At 38.4% G+C, this 16,356-nt stretch overlaps 2 protein-coding genes across 6 annotated transcripts in view; both read right to left on the bottom strand.

Annotated features, from left to right (window-relative positions):
• Positions 1-310: 310 nt before the first annotated feature.
• LOC100680166 overlaps positions 311-16,356 on the bottom strand; it is a 56,375-nt gene continuing 40,329 nt past the window's right edge. Inside the window, exons 7-9 of one of the 5 annotated variants that reach the window (XM_016990407.2) lie at positions 2,442-2,682; positions 2,299-2,369; positions 969-1,669 (exon numbers count right to left, since the gene is read on the bottom strand). In XM_016990407.2, coding sequence (XP_016845896.1) covers positions 1,646-1,669; positions 2,299-2,369; positions 2,442-2,682 — 336 coding nt within the window. In that variant the 3' untranslated portion in view covers positions 969-1,645. Of the gene's footprint in view, positions 1,670-2,298; positions 2,370-2,441; positions 2,683-16,356 lie in introns of all 5 variants that reach the window. The other 4 variants (XM_031926347.2, XM_016990408.3, XM_016990409.3 and 1 more) reach the window with 4 other exon arrangements.
• LOC107982227 lies at positions 7,188-12,687 on the bottom strand. Its single transcript, XM_016990404.3, has 5 exons — positions 9,611-12,687; positions 9,366-9,533; positions 8,375-9,283; positions 8,053-8,276; positions 7,188-7,973 (listed from the first exon to the last, which is right to left on the bottom strand). Exons 1-5 carry the CDS (start codon positions 9,789-9,791, stop codon positions 7,680-7,682), a joined length of 1,776 nt encoding a protein of 591 aa, XP_016845893.1. The 5' UTR covers positions 9,792-12,687; the 3' UTR covers positions 7,188-7,679.

Raw genomic sequence — 16,356 nt, 5'->3', positions numbered from 1 at the left:
CGCTCTACGGGAGGATTTTTTCCGAACTCTCACATCTGCCGCGGATGATCGCAGGAATATCTCGGCGAGAAGAATAAGTCGAGCGCATTCTAGGAGGCGCTAGAGTTGCGACCTCTGCTGGGAGGTAAGTCACATAATAATTGCTTATGGCGTTTTTATTAGAACCTGCTTATGGATCGATTTCTGCAGGGCAGTGAATCGCATTAGGTAAATTTTTTAAATATATGAAGTCCGTAATACAATCAAGAAACATGATAATTTGGTCCTTTCATAACTATTGAACGTAGATCATAAAATTGCGGATATGGAATTGGTTTGTATAATCTTTTATTATTTAAAAAGGATACAAAGCAAGACTTTTAATCGAAAGATTGATATATTACGTGAATGGAGACGATTTGTAAAATTAGAAAAATATATTCACTTTTTTGTCAATTAAGATTTTTGGCGATTGAAAATATTTCTTACGTGTAATCGGACAAAGATTCTGGACTTTAATTATGAAAATTGCATGCGGCTCACTGAAGGAACATTTTTCTGTAAACCTTCCTTATTATACACGTTTTATAAACTATAACCGACTCATACAAAATCTGTTAGATGTATTCTTAGCCGTGCATTTTGGCTTGATCGAATTATTTATTTAAGTACGTTGCTGATTTAATAATACTATTATATCGTATGAGATTCTTCATAACCGTCCGTCGTATTACTGATATTGTTGTCGTCATTAAAAATACTACATTGCATGCTTGTATGTTGTTTATGTCCCAAAATCAAACGAGCAATATAAAATTTCCGACTTTTCCAATGATCAAAGGTTTAACGCCTTGCTTTATATACACACTTTTTACTCGAGTATCAATATTTTTTACATCGCTGAAAATCGCTATATTTTCAGTGCACCTTTTTTATTTTTATCATCTTTCATAGTAATCAAGCAATTAGAGACACCTTTACGATAAAAATAATCAACAGTTTTTCATTATAGCTAATAACTTTTCTCTATATCAACAACGGTGAGATAGAATTACACTTTCAAGCGGAATTACCTTAAGTTCTACTTACGTAATCAATGCGATATAAATTTCCACGCCGCAGTGAAACGACGCTTGCTACCGTCAGCCCATTGTCGATCGTAAATATAATCGAGCTGCCTTAACGACTTCACATAATACACAATGAACGTTTTACATCATCGTCACAGCGAAAGCTTTACACGTAATTATCACTTTCCAGTGTTAGGAAAATAGAAGCCTTAAAAGCACTATTCGTAGATCGATGAGAGGTGAATCAATCAATATAACGGCTTGACTATTTCTATCGACTTACAATCGTACCGCTAATGTTACAAAAGTTAACAAATGAAGTTTTTGCTATATTATAATACAATTCGCCATAAAATCTTAGCTTATTGTTTTCTATTCTAAAAATCACCATTTCATCACTGCTTACCACACACTTTCCATCCAACAATCAATCGAAACCAATGCCTCGTCAGAGGTTGGCAACAAGCTTTAATCAAAATCCAAAGTCCATGATCACTCGTAGGCCTAAAGCCGTCCGTTTCTGTGTTCCTTCGTCTCTTCCGTCCAGAGACTACCATTACCGTTGCGTTGCTCCAAGTCGTGCAGCTCGTCCGGCTTCAGCTGAGTAGCGAGCGCTTCATCTGTAACACGTAAACCCGGACATCCATTACACGCACAGAGCTAGTGTCTTAATGCACCGGGGGGGGGGGGGGGGGGGTTCGCGTCGTGCATAGTCAAGCTCACACACTCGTGGTCTTTGTCGGAGGATCGAGTTTGTCGTGTGACTGCAGTGCTATCGTTGTGTTGTACTTTCGGAGTTGCCGATCGAATTTGCCAGAGTTTAAGGCAGTTTTTAGGACTTCTTTATGGGAAAGAGGGAATTTTATATTACTTCGAGAGATGGCGTCAGAGCATTGCGATGAATTTTGATGTGTATGTGTTAAGAGATTGGTGTATGTCAGTGGTATTCGTATGGCAGAACTCTAAGAGGCTTATTCTCCATGCGATTTAAGTACATTAATTTCTAATTAAAATGCAGTTCGAGTGAGTCGGTTCATCGCTGTATAAATTTATGATCGTAGTAATTAAATGGAAATCCTCATTGTGTATACTGAATTGAATTATGTTTAATCTATGTCGTGTGCTGAAACTACGGTACTATTTAAGCATCTAAAAAAGCTCCAACAGAACCGCCCTCTCAATAACAGCTATAACAGCAGCCTCTAAGAAGCATCTACTTAAAGTATAACGTCTGTATAATTGAAGTTACCCCGCACGCGATCTGGTCATCCAGTCCCTCGTCTGCAGGCACATACGCAGAAATAGTCTCTGACTCTACTCCTGACATATCATATCAACTCTGTTGCATAGCATATTATAAGGACGATACAAGGATGTAAAATCATAACATACCCGTTTTGTCGGTGATCACCGCGGGAGCGTCGTCGGGAAACTGGACGTGTTTGCGTTGACGGTCGCTGTTATGGCCTCCGGGGCTCCGCTCGATGTTCAGCTGTGCCGGCATGGCTGTCGGGCTCTGGGTCGGCGTGGCCGTCGCTGTTATTCGAGTCTCGTTGTTCGTTAGGGCACGACGGGAGCTCAGACAAGACGTCGCCGTCGTCGTTGGCTGTACCGTGTAGCGAACTGCTGGTGCCTGTGAGAATTATCAACGTTATTGCTGTTAGTTTAGCCATTCATTATTTGTTTGAATAATTTTCAATTGAAATCGTTCGAGTTGGTATGCACGAGAAAGTGGTGATTTGCTGTGTACAAAGAAAAATTAATTTTTAGGTATATCAGACATCATAAGATTATAAGGTGATAAAGTTTAATCTGAATTGAGGATAGACAGATACTAAGCTGGGAAAAATAGAGAATTTGAATGCTTCACGCATGAAGTTTTTCATCGATGAACCTGCAAACTAAAATACTTACTCTATAGAAGTAGATATATAGTATTATGAGAGATCGTCAAAGGGATTTTTTCCCGTATTTATTAATTTTATTAATTTATTGTTAAATTTACATAAAACAAAATAGTTTGTTAGCTACGCCAAAACTGCTTTGTTGGTCCTACTGCTTGGGCCTCTTATGCTATATGAGTTTGAGTGTTAATTGTTATATCTTTTAGTTGTTTGAATAAATTTTATGTATTATGCTTAATTATATTATGTTTGACGAATTATCGATATCGAATTAAGTATCGTCAAAAAACCTTTGACGTTCTACTGATTTTTTTTTCAGAGAATTAACGTACCCATTCGACAGTTCATCGGTGTCAAACTTCATGGCGAGTAGCGGTTGGCTTCCTACACTGAAAACGAATTATTGAGTTTTATTAAATATCTCATGGATAAATACATGATCATTCGAGTGTTTGATTCCTTGGAATGCATAATATGAACGTCTTGAATTTTAAGTTTAAAAAATAGCACAGAGAAAAAGCCAATAAGTGTGTACATGCTTCGTTTTTGGTGTATATATGTGTATCTTCAAAGAACTAAAAGTAACCAGACTTTCCCTGACATGTAGCACGCGATGCATCCCATCAGTCTCTCCTCTGAGATTAAACTTAGATTCGACTCGACAAGATTCTCGTGTGTGCAGGTACTTACTTTTACGGTTTAACATAAAACTAAAGCAACGTATGCGAGTGTGCGAGAGCAAATGGATGTCGGGTATCCGTCGCATCTACGTCCGAGAGTAATGCATTCGGTCCGTCGAGTGTGCGCAATTACAATTTCAGATTCCTACCTCCCCTTTCTAAACAACGCCTCTTTTATATACGCAAGAATATCATTCGCAAAAAAATTTTTTCCGTATACTCTCTCATGCATCATACTATGCAAAAAGCTCATTTTTTTAACGATAAAAAAAATTAGCGATTCAAATGCCGGAGAGAAAACGCAGTGGGGCAAGAAAAACGAAGAGAAGAAAACGGACGCAGTGATTTCAGCTTCCTCTCATTTTCCAGCCTCTTGTCCCCTTTATTTCCCGTATTCCGCGCGTAAGCCGCGCCGAGGAATGCTACGACGCTGGCTGGCGGCGGCTAAATTGCTCGCGCTCTATCTCTTAAATACACTCGCTCTACTAATTGCTGTTAAAATTGCGGAGGGAATTCTCTGCGTCGAAATTATTACAAGAGTATCAGTATTGCTCTCGATTTTTTCCCGCTTTTCAACTGTAATGAGAGGTCAGATTTCGGATTGTGCTATTAGTGTTTTCCAATATCTTCGATATTGGAAACGCGTAACTACCAAAAGCACAAGAAATTATAAGGATTGCATATTCGAGTTCGACCAACAGAACAGCGCTGGGGGAGTCTGGCTCGTAATTAATCCGATTACTTTCTAAGGGTCCGGGGAACACAATACTCAGTTTGGCGTGAAGCTGGTACGTGGCCGTAATGCAACAATTGCAGTGTTAAATTGCGCAGGTATTTGGCTGCTGGCGGGGCGCCGTCTAGAAATTCGAGGAATGAGGATTGCGGGAATTTGGAAACCCTGGACGGTGTCACGCGAGTCGGGGTGTACAACAAAAAGAGGTTTTGAAAATGATGAAAAATTCCGTTCCTCTCTCATAGATAACAAATTTTAAAACAAAGGAAGCTCGTCTTTTTTGAACGACATCTCTAGAAAGCGATTCTAAATCCCTGCCAGGGAGAAATTTTTTCACGTTTCCTCCCCCGGACGCGCAGAGCTGACATCCGCTCGGCGAGGCGAACTCGGTGACAAGTTTCCAGCTGCGCGATATAGGTATACCGTGATATAGAGTTCAGTTGCAGAGGTATAGTATACTGTATACATACAGGTATATCGAGGCGCATCCGGCGACGAGATCCTACTAGCGCCAATTAACGCCGGCTCATTACGCAATCAATTGTAAGCTGAGAGCGATTCCTGCTATACACTGCTAAGGGGCGAAATGGGAGCAGACGCTACTGATGCTTCCTGAATGTACTTACAACGGGCCCTTGAGCGAAGCGTGTTATTACTGTCGTGTCGAAGTCGCGTCAGAATATTACCTCTCGACATCTTTTATAATTTTGTTATTCTGAAGCCACTGCATTTTCTTCGTAATTTGAACAACAATATGAAAGCTTGAAAACCCCTGCATAATTTTTAATAATTGGAATTCCACGCATACATACATAGCCCATTAGCCAACGGCTATTCCATTTAAAAGCTTCCAAGCCTCTGTTCCCTCAAAGCTATCCGAAGCCCAGTTGCGCGCTTATTGCAAGTTCTTGTGTGTTGCTGCGCCATTCGCTAAGTGTCGTAGACGGTAACGCGAGTTTGTTTAGGCTCGTTAGGCGCTAAATTCCTTTGTAGAATTAAGAGAAATTAGTTTCGCCAGCAATACAAAGTAAGCCACCGCAACAATTAAACCTTCGATACTGATATACACTATACCAATAATAAAAACAATGACTACAATCGAGACTCTCCCGCAAACAAGCATCTCCCTCATCTCTCAACAATAAACTTACAAAGTTTCCCGAAAAAAGAAGCCACCGATAAAAATCTCTCCATCAACCCCCGAAAAAAAGATGGGAACCGTCGTCCAGACAGTCCGGCGAAAAAAGAGAGGAGTAATAATTGCCCGTATAAAAGCGACGAGTCCACCGCACTGCGACGACTTGTCGATAAAACTGTCATTCAGTGGTTATACCTTTTCGCCGCTCGAACGCAATTGGACTCTCTCTCTCTCTCTCTCTCTCTCTCTCTCTCTCTCTCTCTCTCTCTCTCTCTCTCTCTCTCTCTCTCTCACTCCTTCCTTTATATTCGCTTTTCACGAACACGCACACAGTTAACTGCTCGTATTCCAATTACCGGTCGTCCGCACATACATACATACCCATACGCGCGTATCTTCCTTCCTCTCGTTCTAGATCTCTCGAGACGTTCGGTTTCTCTTCTCGATGATCGTGAAAACGGGATATATATCGCTCGTAGTCTGCGTATGTGCGTCTCGCTTCGAGTCGAGAGCATAGGAACTCGATAATGGGACGTGGGCTATCCGATCGCCTTTCAACGATTCTCGAGGTATTCGTTCCTTGCATGAAATTGGCTCTCTTTAGGAATATAAAACGTTATGTTTATCGGCGATATTCGAGAAGTTTTTACGCGATTGTATTTATGTGAGATAGACGTGGTTTTTTATTTGAGATCATCATCGTATTTTTATAAACGCATTCGATGGTGTGAATGTTTAATTTTATGTTTATTCGTGCTTTAAGCAATTCGTATGTGCAACAGGGAAAATTATAATATCGCGCGCATATAATGATGAAGTTGAAGTTTGCACCGTTGCATGTGCAACGAATTCGTAATTCGGAAGTCGTTCCAAATTCAATTGTAAACGCCTTGAATGTGAAAATAGCATTGGAAAACATGATTGCAACATAAAAAATTATGGAACAACCCTCAAATCAACAATAAATAGGGGTTGGAATACTTCAAGACCATTAGTCCATGCCATTTCAGATTTATTGTCGAATAAAATGTTCATTAATGCAAGTCACTGGATTTTTAAGACAAATTATTGTTTTAATAACTAATTTACACTCCCTTAATAAATTTCGTCAAGATCCGGGGGTGAGGAACCCTTTCAAAATGGCGGCCAAAAGTCCGTTGCGTATGTCATTTCGGCTTATATGACGTGTCATATTTTTTTTTAATATGAGTCACTGGAATTTTTTGACGGATTATTGTTTTAATCGATAATATACGACCCAGAAAAAATTTTGTCAAGATCCGGGGGTGAGGAACCCTTTCAAAATGGCGGCCGAAAGTCCGTTGCGTAGGGGAGGGTGGGGCGTCACGGACACCCTAACTTTCAATAATAATTACGCAATATATAAAAAGTCTGAGGCATTGAAAAAAATACAGAATGTAGAAAAGTATGTAAGGAATCAAATATGGTAGTTTTTAAATCATTTTATTGTTTAACTGCTTAACGAAAAATCAAATATGAAAATCTCGAAAACTGCTCTACGTGCCCCACCAGGGGGCAGCAGTGACATACTGATGGGGCATGAGTGTCACATGAAACGGTTGGCTATCGCGTCGCAACTTTTGTCAATCAAAATACCTATATATTTCATTTATTTAAAAAATGAAGGGTATTTAATAATTTGTTTTCGTAATTATTAGTTAATAAATTCAAATTTATTTTATATTTAATATTTCAAACCTCAAACATATTTAAATTTTCAAAATTTTTTTACATTTAACAAAATTTAAATATAACAAATTTGTACACTTTGATCTGTTAAATTAGCAATTAAAGTTGAATGTTGTACGTTTGGAATAGGTACAATATTGCAATAATCTGCAGTAAAATCCATAGGCAATACGAGTGTGCCATCTTCTAAAGAAACCACAGCATTTTGAGATATTTGGTAAGGTTGATCTTGCGCTGTCACTAAATCAGGAACTGATTGAATTTGTAATTTACTGTTTATTTCTGTAAGTGCATTACGCCTTTTTCTTTGTGCATTGGAAGCAGGTTGCTTGCGCTTGGCAGGCTGAATGTGCTGACTTGGATCTAAAGCAACGTTTGATATAATCTGGGGTTTCGATGCACTGCTTTTCTTGTCAGGTTTTTCTTTTTTAATATTTTTGATCTTTTCAGCCAACAAATTTTCTTTTATGAGTCTTCAGTGATGATAGCTGCTTTACCACGTACTCTACCTTTCTTCTTTTGAACTGATGCAGTTTCCGTTGGCGTAGATGAGCTTGTAGGTGTAGAAGTAACTCTTAATTCTATCGAAGTACCTCCATCCTCAATCGATGAAAGTAAATCAGGTGCATTCAGAGCAGTATCATTGAAAGAATTCCCAGGCTGGTTGTCGACTCGTGTTTGATGAGGTATTTCATTGTTAATAGAAGCATCTGAATGTTTTTGTGGAACATCGGTTGAATTGGCCTGAAAGATTGGACTCTAAAAATGTAAAGTTATTTCATCAAAAATTAAATTATTTCCAAATAAAGTAGTGTAAGAAAATATCAAATATATTTACCAAAAAATCAAAGAGTGGTCTTGCCTGTAGAATATAAGATAAGGGAATCCGAACTTCCTCTTCTGCTTTCTCTTGCTCGTCATGTTTGTTAAAAGTCGAACTTTCCTTAGAATTTAATTGACTAGGCTGAGATACCTTTTGACTAGGTTGCGATACCTTTGGACTAGCTTGCATTATCAAGTCTTGAATCGTACTGGAATAAGAAGCAATAGTTGCAATGGACTCTGAAAATTATATAATAAAATTAATTTATATTAAATTTATAAGATTAATTTATACCAAATCTTATCATTAACATCTTTAATAAATTTATTGCGTTTACCTGCACTTCTTGGAGTGGATGAAACCGAAGGGTTGTCTTCTGGAGTTAAATGGATATTTTTTTTAGCTGTAACAAAGTCAGATTCCTTAAAGATGTTTGGATTGAAAGGAACAATGCCACATCTCTTGAACGAGTTGACTGCAGTGTCCATTTTAGCCGCTTCAAGAAATGCTTTGCCAAATACAGAGAAAATATTTCTCATTGTCATTTGCATTCCTTGTCGTTGCAATGCTGAGACTTTTTTGCCAAAAGTAATGCTCAACGGACCCATAAACCCAACATCCAGGGGCTGCATCTTGTGCGTGCAGTGAGGAGGAAAACATAATATTTTCACACCATGTTCTTTTGCCATCTCTATAACTTCCAAATTCTTTACATGCGATGCATGCCCATCAAGAAGAAGAAGCACAGGATCTTCTGGTTTGGCGTGTGAAAATTCAATGAATTTCTTGAACCATCTTGCAAAGATCTCCGTTTGCATGTAGCCAGTCTTGTGAAACTCCGCCCATGCTCCAGGAGGTGCATCATTCAAGAACTCCTGATTGACTTTCACTCGAGGAAAGATTAGCAATAGTGGCATAAACATTCCTGCTGCTGACATGCATACTTCCGCTGTCACTGTCTCACCTCGCTCAGCTGCAGTCAAGCCTCCGACTTGTCCACGTCCTCTTCGGGCAATTACCTTGGGTGATGACTTTGGCACTACGGATACACTTGTTTCATCCACATTGAAGATTTTTTCAGGAGCAAAGTTGTGTTCATCTAATAGTTTTTTTAATAGCGTGTAAAATTCTTTTACTGCTTCTTGATTAAAGCCATGAGCCCTGGCGGCTGACGTATGCTCAGATTTTCTAAAAGATAAGTCATGGCGTTTTAGAAAGTTATGCACCCAGTCCTTGCCAGCAAGCCCTACAAAAATATTAACAAGGATAGAAAATATATTCATAGATAAAGTTTTTAAAAATCATAGTTTATAAGTTAAGATTAATACCTTCTGTACGGTTAAAGTTATGAGGAATTCTTAATTTTTCAGCAAAATCAAACGCCAGTTTTCTGACATCATATGATGTTAATCCCATCATGCACTTCTCCATATTTTCAATTTCATTTTTTAAAGCAATCTCTTGCTCATCGTCAAAAACACGCTTGAAACCTACAACTAAAATAAGCATTTTCCTGCCTTACTCATAATCTTCATGACGTTATGATAGTACCTAATAATAATTATAAAATTACCTTTGATTGGATGATCATGGTTTCGTAGTTTACACTTTTTTAAAAGAGTAGTTCTTGGTACTCCGAAATCACTGGCAACACTCTTGCAACTTCTACCCTCTAGCACTTTTTGGACGGCTAATTCCATCTGCCCCTCGTTCCAACTTAACCTATTGGACTTTTTTTTGTAAACCCTTACCATTTTTTGCTTAAAAATAATTACAACTATCTTAAAACTAATTAAGATGCGGAGCACCAAATCAACCCATCGCAGCTAAGAACTCCGAATTGTAGGTTAAGTTTGATCAGCTGATTCGCGCGGCCGCCGTTCAGCGCCGTCGTCGTGTGACACTCGTGCCCCACCAGGGGTGTCACACGTGCCCCACTTTAATGTCATTTTGTTATCAATGTTATATTATTTGAAAAACATTTCATCCAAAAACAGAACACGTACCTCAAAAGTGCACTATTTGAAGTACTTAATTGATAAAGTTTCAGTATTGTAAGTGTTATATAGGCGTTTTGAGAAATGTGGGTGTATTATTAAAGAATTTTCATGAGCGTTTGTTTAAATAACATCGTTAATTTTTAGAATATTGGCATGACAAACCAACCCGCCTGACACGGCATGCCCCGCCCTCCCCTATGTCATTTCGGCTTATATGACGTGTCATATTTTTATTAATGCGAGTCACTGGAATTTTATGACGGATTATTATTGTTTAAATATTGTTGTGACCGAGCCTGAACGTTGCGCGATTCGAACACCATGAATCGCGCATAGCTACCCTTAGCAACGAGATCAATGACGTCGCGGATGTTGTTGTTTAGTCAGAGACTGATTGTGACAGCTGCTGAGAGCAGACGTATTCTACGTATTAAATAAAGAGTCTGAGTTTATGTGTTCTTTTATAAATAGTGTGTACTTATTTGTGTGAATTGACCCGGACATAACATTTTTGGGGGCTCGTCCGAGATAATTTATTCAAACACCATGAACGCCGAATTGGATTTTTGGTTATGGATTGCCTCACGGATTGATGAACAAGAAACGCATCCTGTTGTACGTAGTATCAGAGAGAAAGCTATCATGGAAATCGCGAAGGAAGATCAATTTAGGAAAGAAACTGAGACAAGAATAGAACCGCTTGAGACGGAAGTGAACGATCAAGAATTGGTCGAAAAAATAATCTCAAGAACTGATCTGCAAGCTGAGCAACTACAGAATGAAGAATTAGCAAGGCAATATCATTCAAGCTTGCTGCTCATAAACGGCTGTGTCGATTTGCTTGAAAAGCAAAAGGATCTTCAACTACAATTTAAAACAGCTAAGTCAATTGAACACAAACATCACAAACACAGACATACACAGACATAATCACTGAAGGGTCAATTTTTGATGAATCGAATTTAGTTGATACACATTTGATACATGTCAAGAACGAATTAGAATTACCATCTAACAACACAGTTAAACACCAGAATGTGTCATCGATGAATGCCGCTGTTGATGACACTATTTTAATACTACATAGACGTGAAGATACACTTACAAAGATCAAAAAGACAGATTTAGATTATTTCCAAAATTCTATGAGTTTGACAAAGAAAGTTGCGATACTGCAGATGTTGGATTCGTTCCGTTTCAGACCAGCAAAATCCGGTTCGAAAGGTTTATTGAGTGAGATGTCTGGCTTTTTGATATCGTCGCTCACATCTTTGCCGTTCGATAGAGGAGGTCGGATACGAATGATGACATCATGCACATCCACGCCGTTCGATGGAGGAGGCTGTTCCTGTAATGACACGTACCAACAACGACGAAAGATCCTGATTAAGACATTTCACCCGATTGAGACGCATTAACCCGAATGTGACCGAATCAAACCGATTTATGAAGACTACTCTGCTCACGGTTCTTTTGAACCATGGTTTTTCCCGTGAGCGTGAAGGTGAATACCGGAGTAGGGACTGGAGGAGAGGTTCCATGGCATGCCAACTCCCCACTCATGTCCGAAGGATAAATTTGAATGTGTTCGATTGAATTCAACCGTTTAAAGCTTGGATTCATGAAAGAGATTAGTCTTTTATTCCTGTAAGTGATGATTGGAGTCCGCATCTGTAAACGCCGCTCGGTAACTTGACGCCTAGTATGGGTCAAGGTAGAGGACGTTGATGGGATCCTGTAAGTCATCATTGGAATAAGAAGAGGATTGTTTTCAAGAGATGGGTCCGTCTTAGTTCTGTTAAGTGATGATTGGAATGACGTCTGTAAGCACCGCTCGGTAACTTGATACCTAGGATGGGTCAAGGTAGAGGATGTTGATGTCAGTTCCTGTAAGTCATCATTGGATTGTAAGAGGATCAACCCGCTTGAAGGATGGATGGTTATAATTGTCGGGACGACAATCTGAAAAGAAGAGGGCAATGTTGTGACCGAGCCTGAACGTTGCGCGATTCGAACACCATGAATCGCGCATAGCTACCCTTAGCAACGAGATCAATGACGTCACGGATGTTGTTGTTTAGTCAGAGACTGATTGTGACAGCTGCTGAGAGCAGACGTATTCTACGTATTAAATAAAGAGTCTGAGTTTGTGTTCTTTTATAAATAGTGTGTACTTATTTGTGTGAATTGACCCGGACATAACAATATATATCAGACATCCTCAAAACCAATTTCATTAAGATCCGGGGTGAGGAACCCTTTCAAAATGGCGGCCAAAAGTCCGTTGCGTACGTCATTTCGGCTTATAAGACGTGTCAAATTTTTTGTAATATGAGTCACTGGAATTTTATGACGGATTATTGTTTTAATCGATAATATACGACCCAGAAAAAAATTTCGTTAAGATCCGAGATAAGGAACCCTTTCAAAATGGCGGCCGAAAGTTCGTTGCGTATGTTATTTCGACTTATAAGACGTGTCAAATTTTTATTAATGTGAGTCACTGGATTTTTATGACGGATTATTGTTTAAAATATATCAGACATTCAAATTCTCAAAAACTGAAATACGATAACATGTTTTACACGATTTGGAATTTTTCCAATAACTTTTGAACTAAGAGAGATAAACAAGTAGTTAAGTATCTTATTGCAAATACTAAGAGCTGTAGAATCATTTGCAATCAGTATTATTATTTTCTTTTAACAATTGCATGATCTGACACTTGGACCTGAAAAGCCGATGAAGGGTAAAATTTTTAATATTGATCCTGTAGCATTGCCAGGTCACTGTGCATACTTTCTTAGGAATGTTAAGCATTTGTGCACTTTTACATTGTAATTAACTACTTCTTTTTATACATAATTTTTTCCATTACACGAAGTTCAGTCTTTAACTTTTCCATCTCACTGATCAAGATGTCTTCGGATTTTCTTTTCTCTGCTTTCAAACTTTGTAACTGAGCTTCCACAGTCTTGAATTTCTAGAACATAAACAATATTAAATATAAGTCACATTTTAACATTGAATAATATTTCATTACTTACGCCCAGCAATCGAGTACTATCCGTCTGAAAGTGCATCATATCACAATACAGTTTCTTGTAACGATAGCTGAAACAGAATTTTTATACATATTTTATAAATTCTTTTATATGGGCATTCTGATCTTGTGCATCGTCAGCCTGCTGATTTTGCAGGGGAGCAGCATTGGCGTTCCTTTCAGCTTCATTTTGATGCACAGGATTCACTCTGTAAACAGCATTATAATTAAAATGTTATTCTATTTTACCAGCATAGCAATTTTTAAATTTTATTAATGAATTTTACTAACAAATTTTTAAAAACTGAAATCATTTAAATTAATTTTTGTAGCTAACATTAAAAAATAAAACAAAAGAAAACGAAAGATTTTAAAAGGGCGCTAAATTTAAAAATCCTAACCTCTACGTATGACTTTCTTAGTAATATAAAAACTTTGTAGTAGAAAAATTATTTACTTACAATAATGGGAACGCCGAGGTACGAGGATCCTTAACAATCCCAATATTGTAGCAATAAGGTCGGTATCGCGCGTAATCTCCTACTTAACGAGACGCCGCCCGACCACCGCGTCCTCGGTTTCTCCCTCGAAAACGGCCAAGAGGTACGAAGCCTCTGCGTTTCATGCTGCAGATAAAACAAAAGACACTTTATTATTAATAAACACACTACACTGAACACTCGCACTGGTATTTTACCTCGTTTTTCTTCTAGTGCTGAAAAAATAAGGCTCGCACAACACAAGCTGCGACTAGCACGGAGCGTTGACTACCGAGCACTGACACAGTGGAAAAGTGGAAACGTGTTCGCTGATAAGTATAGCCAAATAGTGTCTATACTGTCAAAACCCACGTGTGCTACACCGCCGGCGCCGCATCGCCCCACCACCCCACCTTCTCCGATAGTCTTTCTTACCTACCGAAGGGTTTCCGCGAATTCGGCTTAGGAAAAGACTGCGTGTATTAACACGTAAACAAAAACTGTCACTTCTTTTCGAATCGTCGAATCGTCAAGACGTTTTGAAGAGTTCTTTAGTTTTCATTTCGTGAAAATACCTATACAAGCTACAATATTTATTCTTTCAACATTTTTTTTTTAACTTCAAACGAGTGATATTGAATAGTGAGATATTGACATTAATTAGTAAAAAATGTCTATACGCCCAAACACGTCCAAGTTCAACCTCGTCGCCGAGACAATCGCAACGAATTGTCGCAACGTAGAGGAAGTACTTTTGGATAGAGAGTTGTTGGAGAAGGTAAATTTTTCAATTATTGAAGATTACTATTATTTGCGTGAGTGTAGGGGATACAGATGTTGAGAGAAAAAGAGAGTAAGAGGAGAGCGAATTCATCGTACAGTTTTCGTTTACACATGTGCGCTGCTCGATAGCAGAGCTGCGACCGTTATTAAGCAGGCCCTTTTATATTGTGTATGTACACAGAGAACATCGCGGATTCATTATTCGCGGAAAAAGCGCCTGCATAGATTCAGTTCTCGACGCCGACAGCGCGTGAGGCTTGCAGAGCTGACTCCGTACAGCAGCGAGGCTGAGTAGCCCGATGACACGCTGTAGCCGGCGAAGATCGCGTAGGCCGCGGCGGTGGCGCGTATAGCACATTGTATACGAGTAGAGCGTGTAGGATAAAAGGCACTTAAAGGCGGCGAGCTGCAAGCGCGAGGCCACAGCGTGCGCCTGCTGTGCTTACCAATCGTGCCGCCGATGAAGACGCTCTCACCGCTGGCGTCGAGCATTCAGTTGCTGGCCTTGCTCGGGTCGTATAGTTGTGGTGAATTGAGTCCTGTCATCTCTGCCGGCCCTATGCACTAGTTCTTCCCTCCCCTTAATAAAATATATGTGTATGAATCTGTGCGTGTCGAAAAACTTTTTATTTACTTATCTACAATAAATAAACCGATGCAAGACTTTGTTTTTAGGCACGACCGCGACACGAAAGTGCCTTATAGTTTCGTGCGCGAAAAATGTGTGAGATATCGATATCTCACGCAATTTTCGATCGATCGGGCTGAACTTTTAGGAGAAGTCTCCTCTCGCATAAACTGAAAAACTATTTTTTTTATCCCGATCCTCTACGTCGTTTTAAAATGCAGGCACAATTTGTTCGATTTTTACGTGTTTTTGAATAAAAATTTTGTTGTGATGCGATTATCTCTGAGAGACTTTAGTCAATCGGACTCAAAATTTTTTTGGGAACTCGTCTCATAATAGTATGCTGACGGTCCTATTTTGGGCCTGATTCCTAACATATATACAAAATGCGGCCACCTTCAAAAATCGCTAAAAACGGGTTTTGGGCTTTGGCAAAAAAAAAAGTTACATGGAAAAGTTGTAGATCTTTGAAAAATACATCTTTTTTTCTATTGACATCAAATCATGAAAATACTTATAACTCGAGTTAATAGCCCAAAATCGTTTTTTACAGCAAAAAATTAATTATTTGAAACGATTTTTTAGGCACAAAAACGCGGTACTAATACTCTACGCTACGTTAATTAATAAAAATCTTCTTTCTTAAAGTAATAATATCCCTTTTAAGAAAAAAATTTCAGTATATACGCGTGGTCGTGCCTATTATGCAAATGCGTAGCATTTACATTACGGTGGATGCTAGTTATAATTTTGTAATCAAAGTTAATCATAGGAGGATCAGGTGTACAATTTTTACGACAATCATGCATAAAATATATTACAGGAAATTTTGTTAGAAATGCGCAATAATAAGTAATTGAGTTAAAATGTGTTCACAGGAGAATTCAGGGCTGGATCTTAACAATAATAATAACAATACGGGTACAATTACAGTTGCCGCTTTTTTATAAATAAGGCCCAGATTCAACCCTGAATAAAATACGTTAAAAATTATACATATATTTTTTTAAAGATATGATTTAAACAATAAATTCTGCAATAGTGTTTCTAAAAGAGCATTAAATTGGATACTTTCTCTTGCAAGATTTTTCAGTATGACTGTTCCGTTAAATTTGTTATAAAAAAAAATGAAATGAGTAACAGTAAAAATTGAAAATATAAACTCGCTGTAACAATCTTAAGCCATTTTGGTGACTAGTTTTTGAGTAAAGAATCAGAAAAATGGGGTTTCTACTTTGCAAGATTACAGGATTAGGAAAGGCTTTAATTAAATTATAATTTTGTTCTTATTGCACTTTATGAAACTGATTAGTTCAAAAGATATTAAGATTCAAATTCTTTGTCTCTTACCCTGTATACCCTGTATAACTGAAAATTACAATTTCT

The sequence above is a fragment of the Nasonia vitripennis genome, chromosome 1 (assembly GCF_009193385.2).
Source record: "Nasonia vitripennis strain AsymCx chromosome 1, Nvit_psr_1.1, whole genome shotgun sequence".
Classification (NCBI taxonomy): domain Eukaryota; kingdom Metazoa; phylum Arthropoda; class Insecta; order Hymenoptera; family Pteromalidae; genus Nasonia; species Nasonia vitripennis.
Note: the sequence above shows the minus strand (reverse complement) of the source record. Positions and strands in the feature narration are given on the sequence as shown.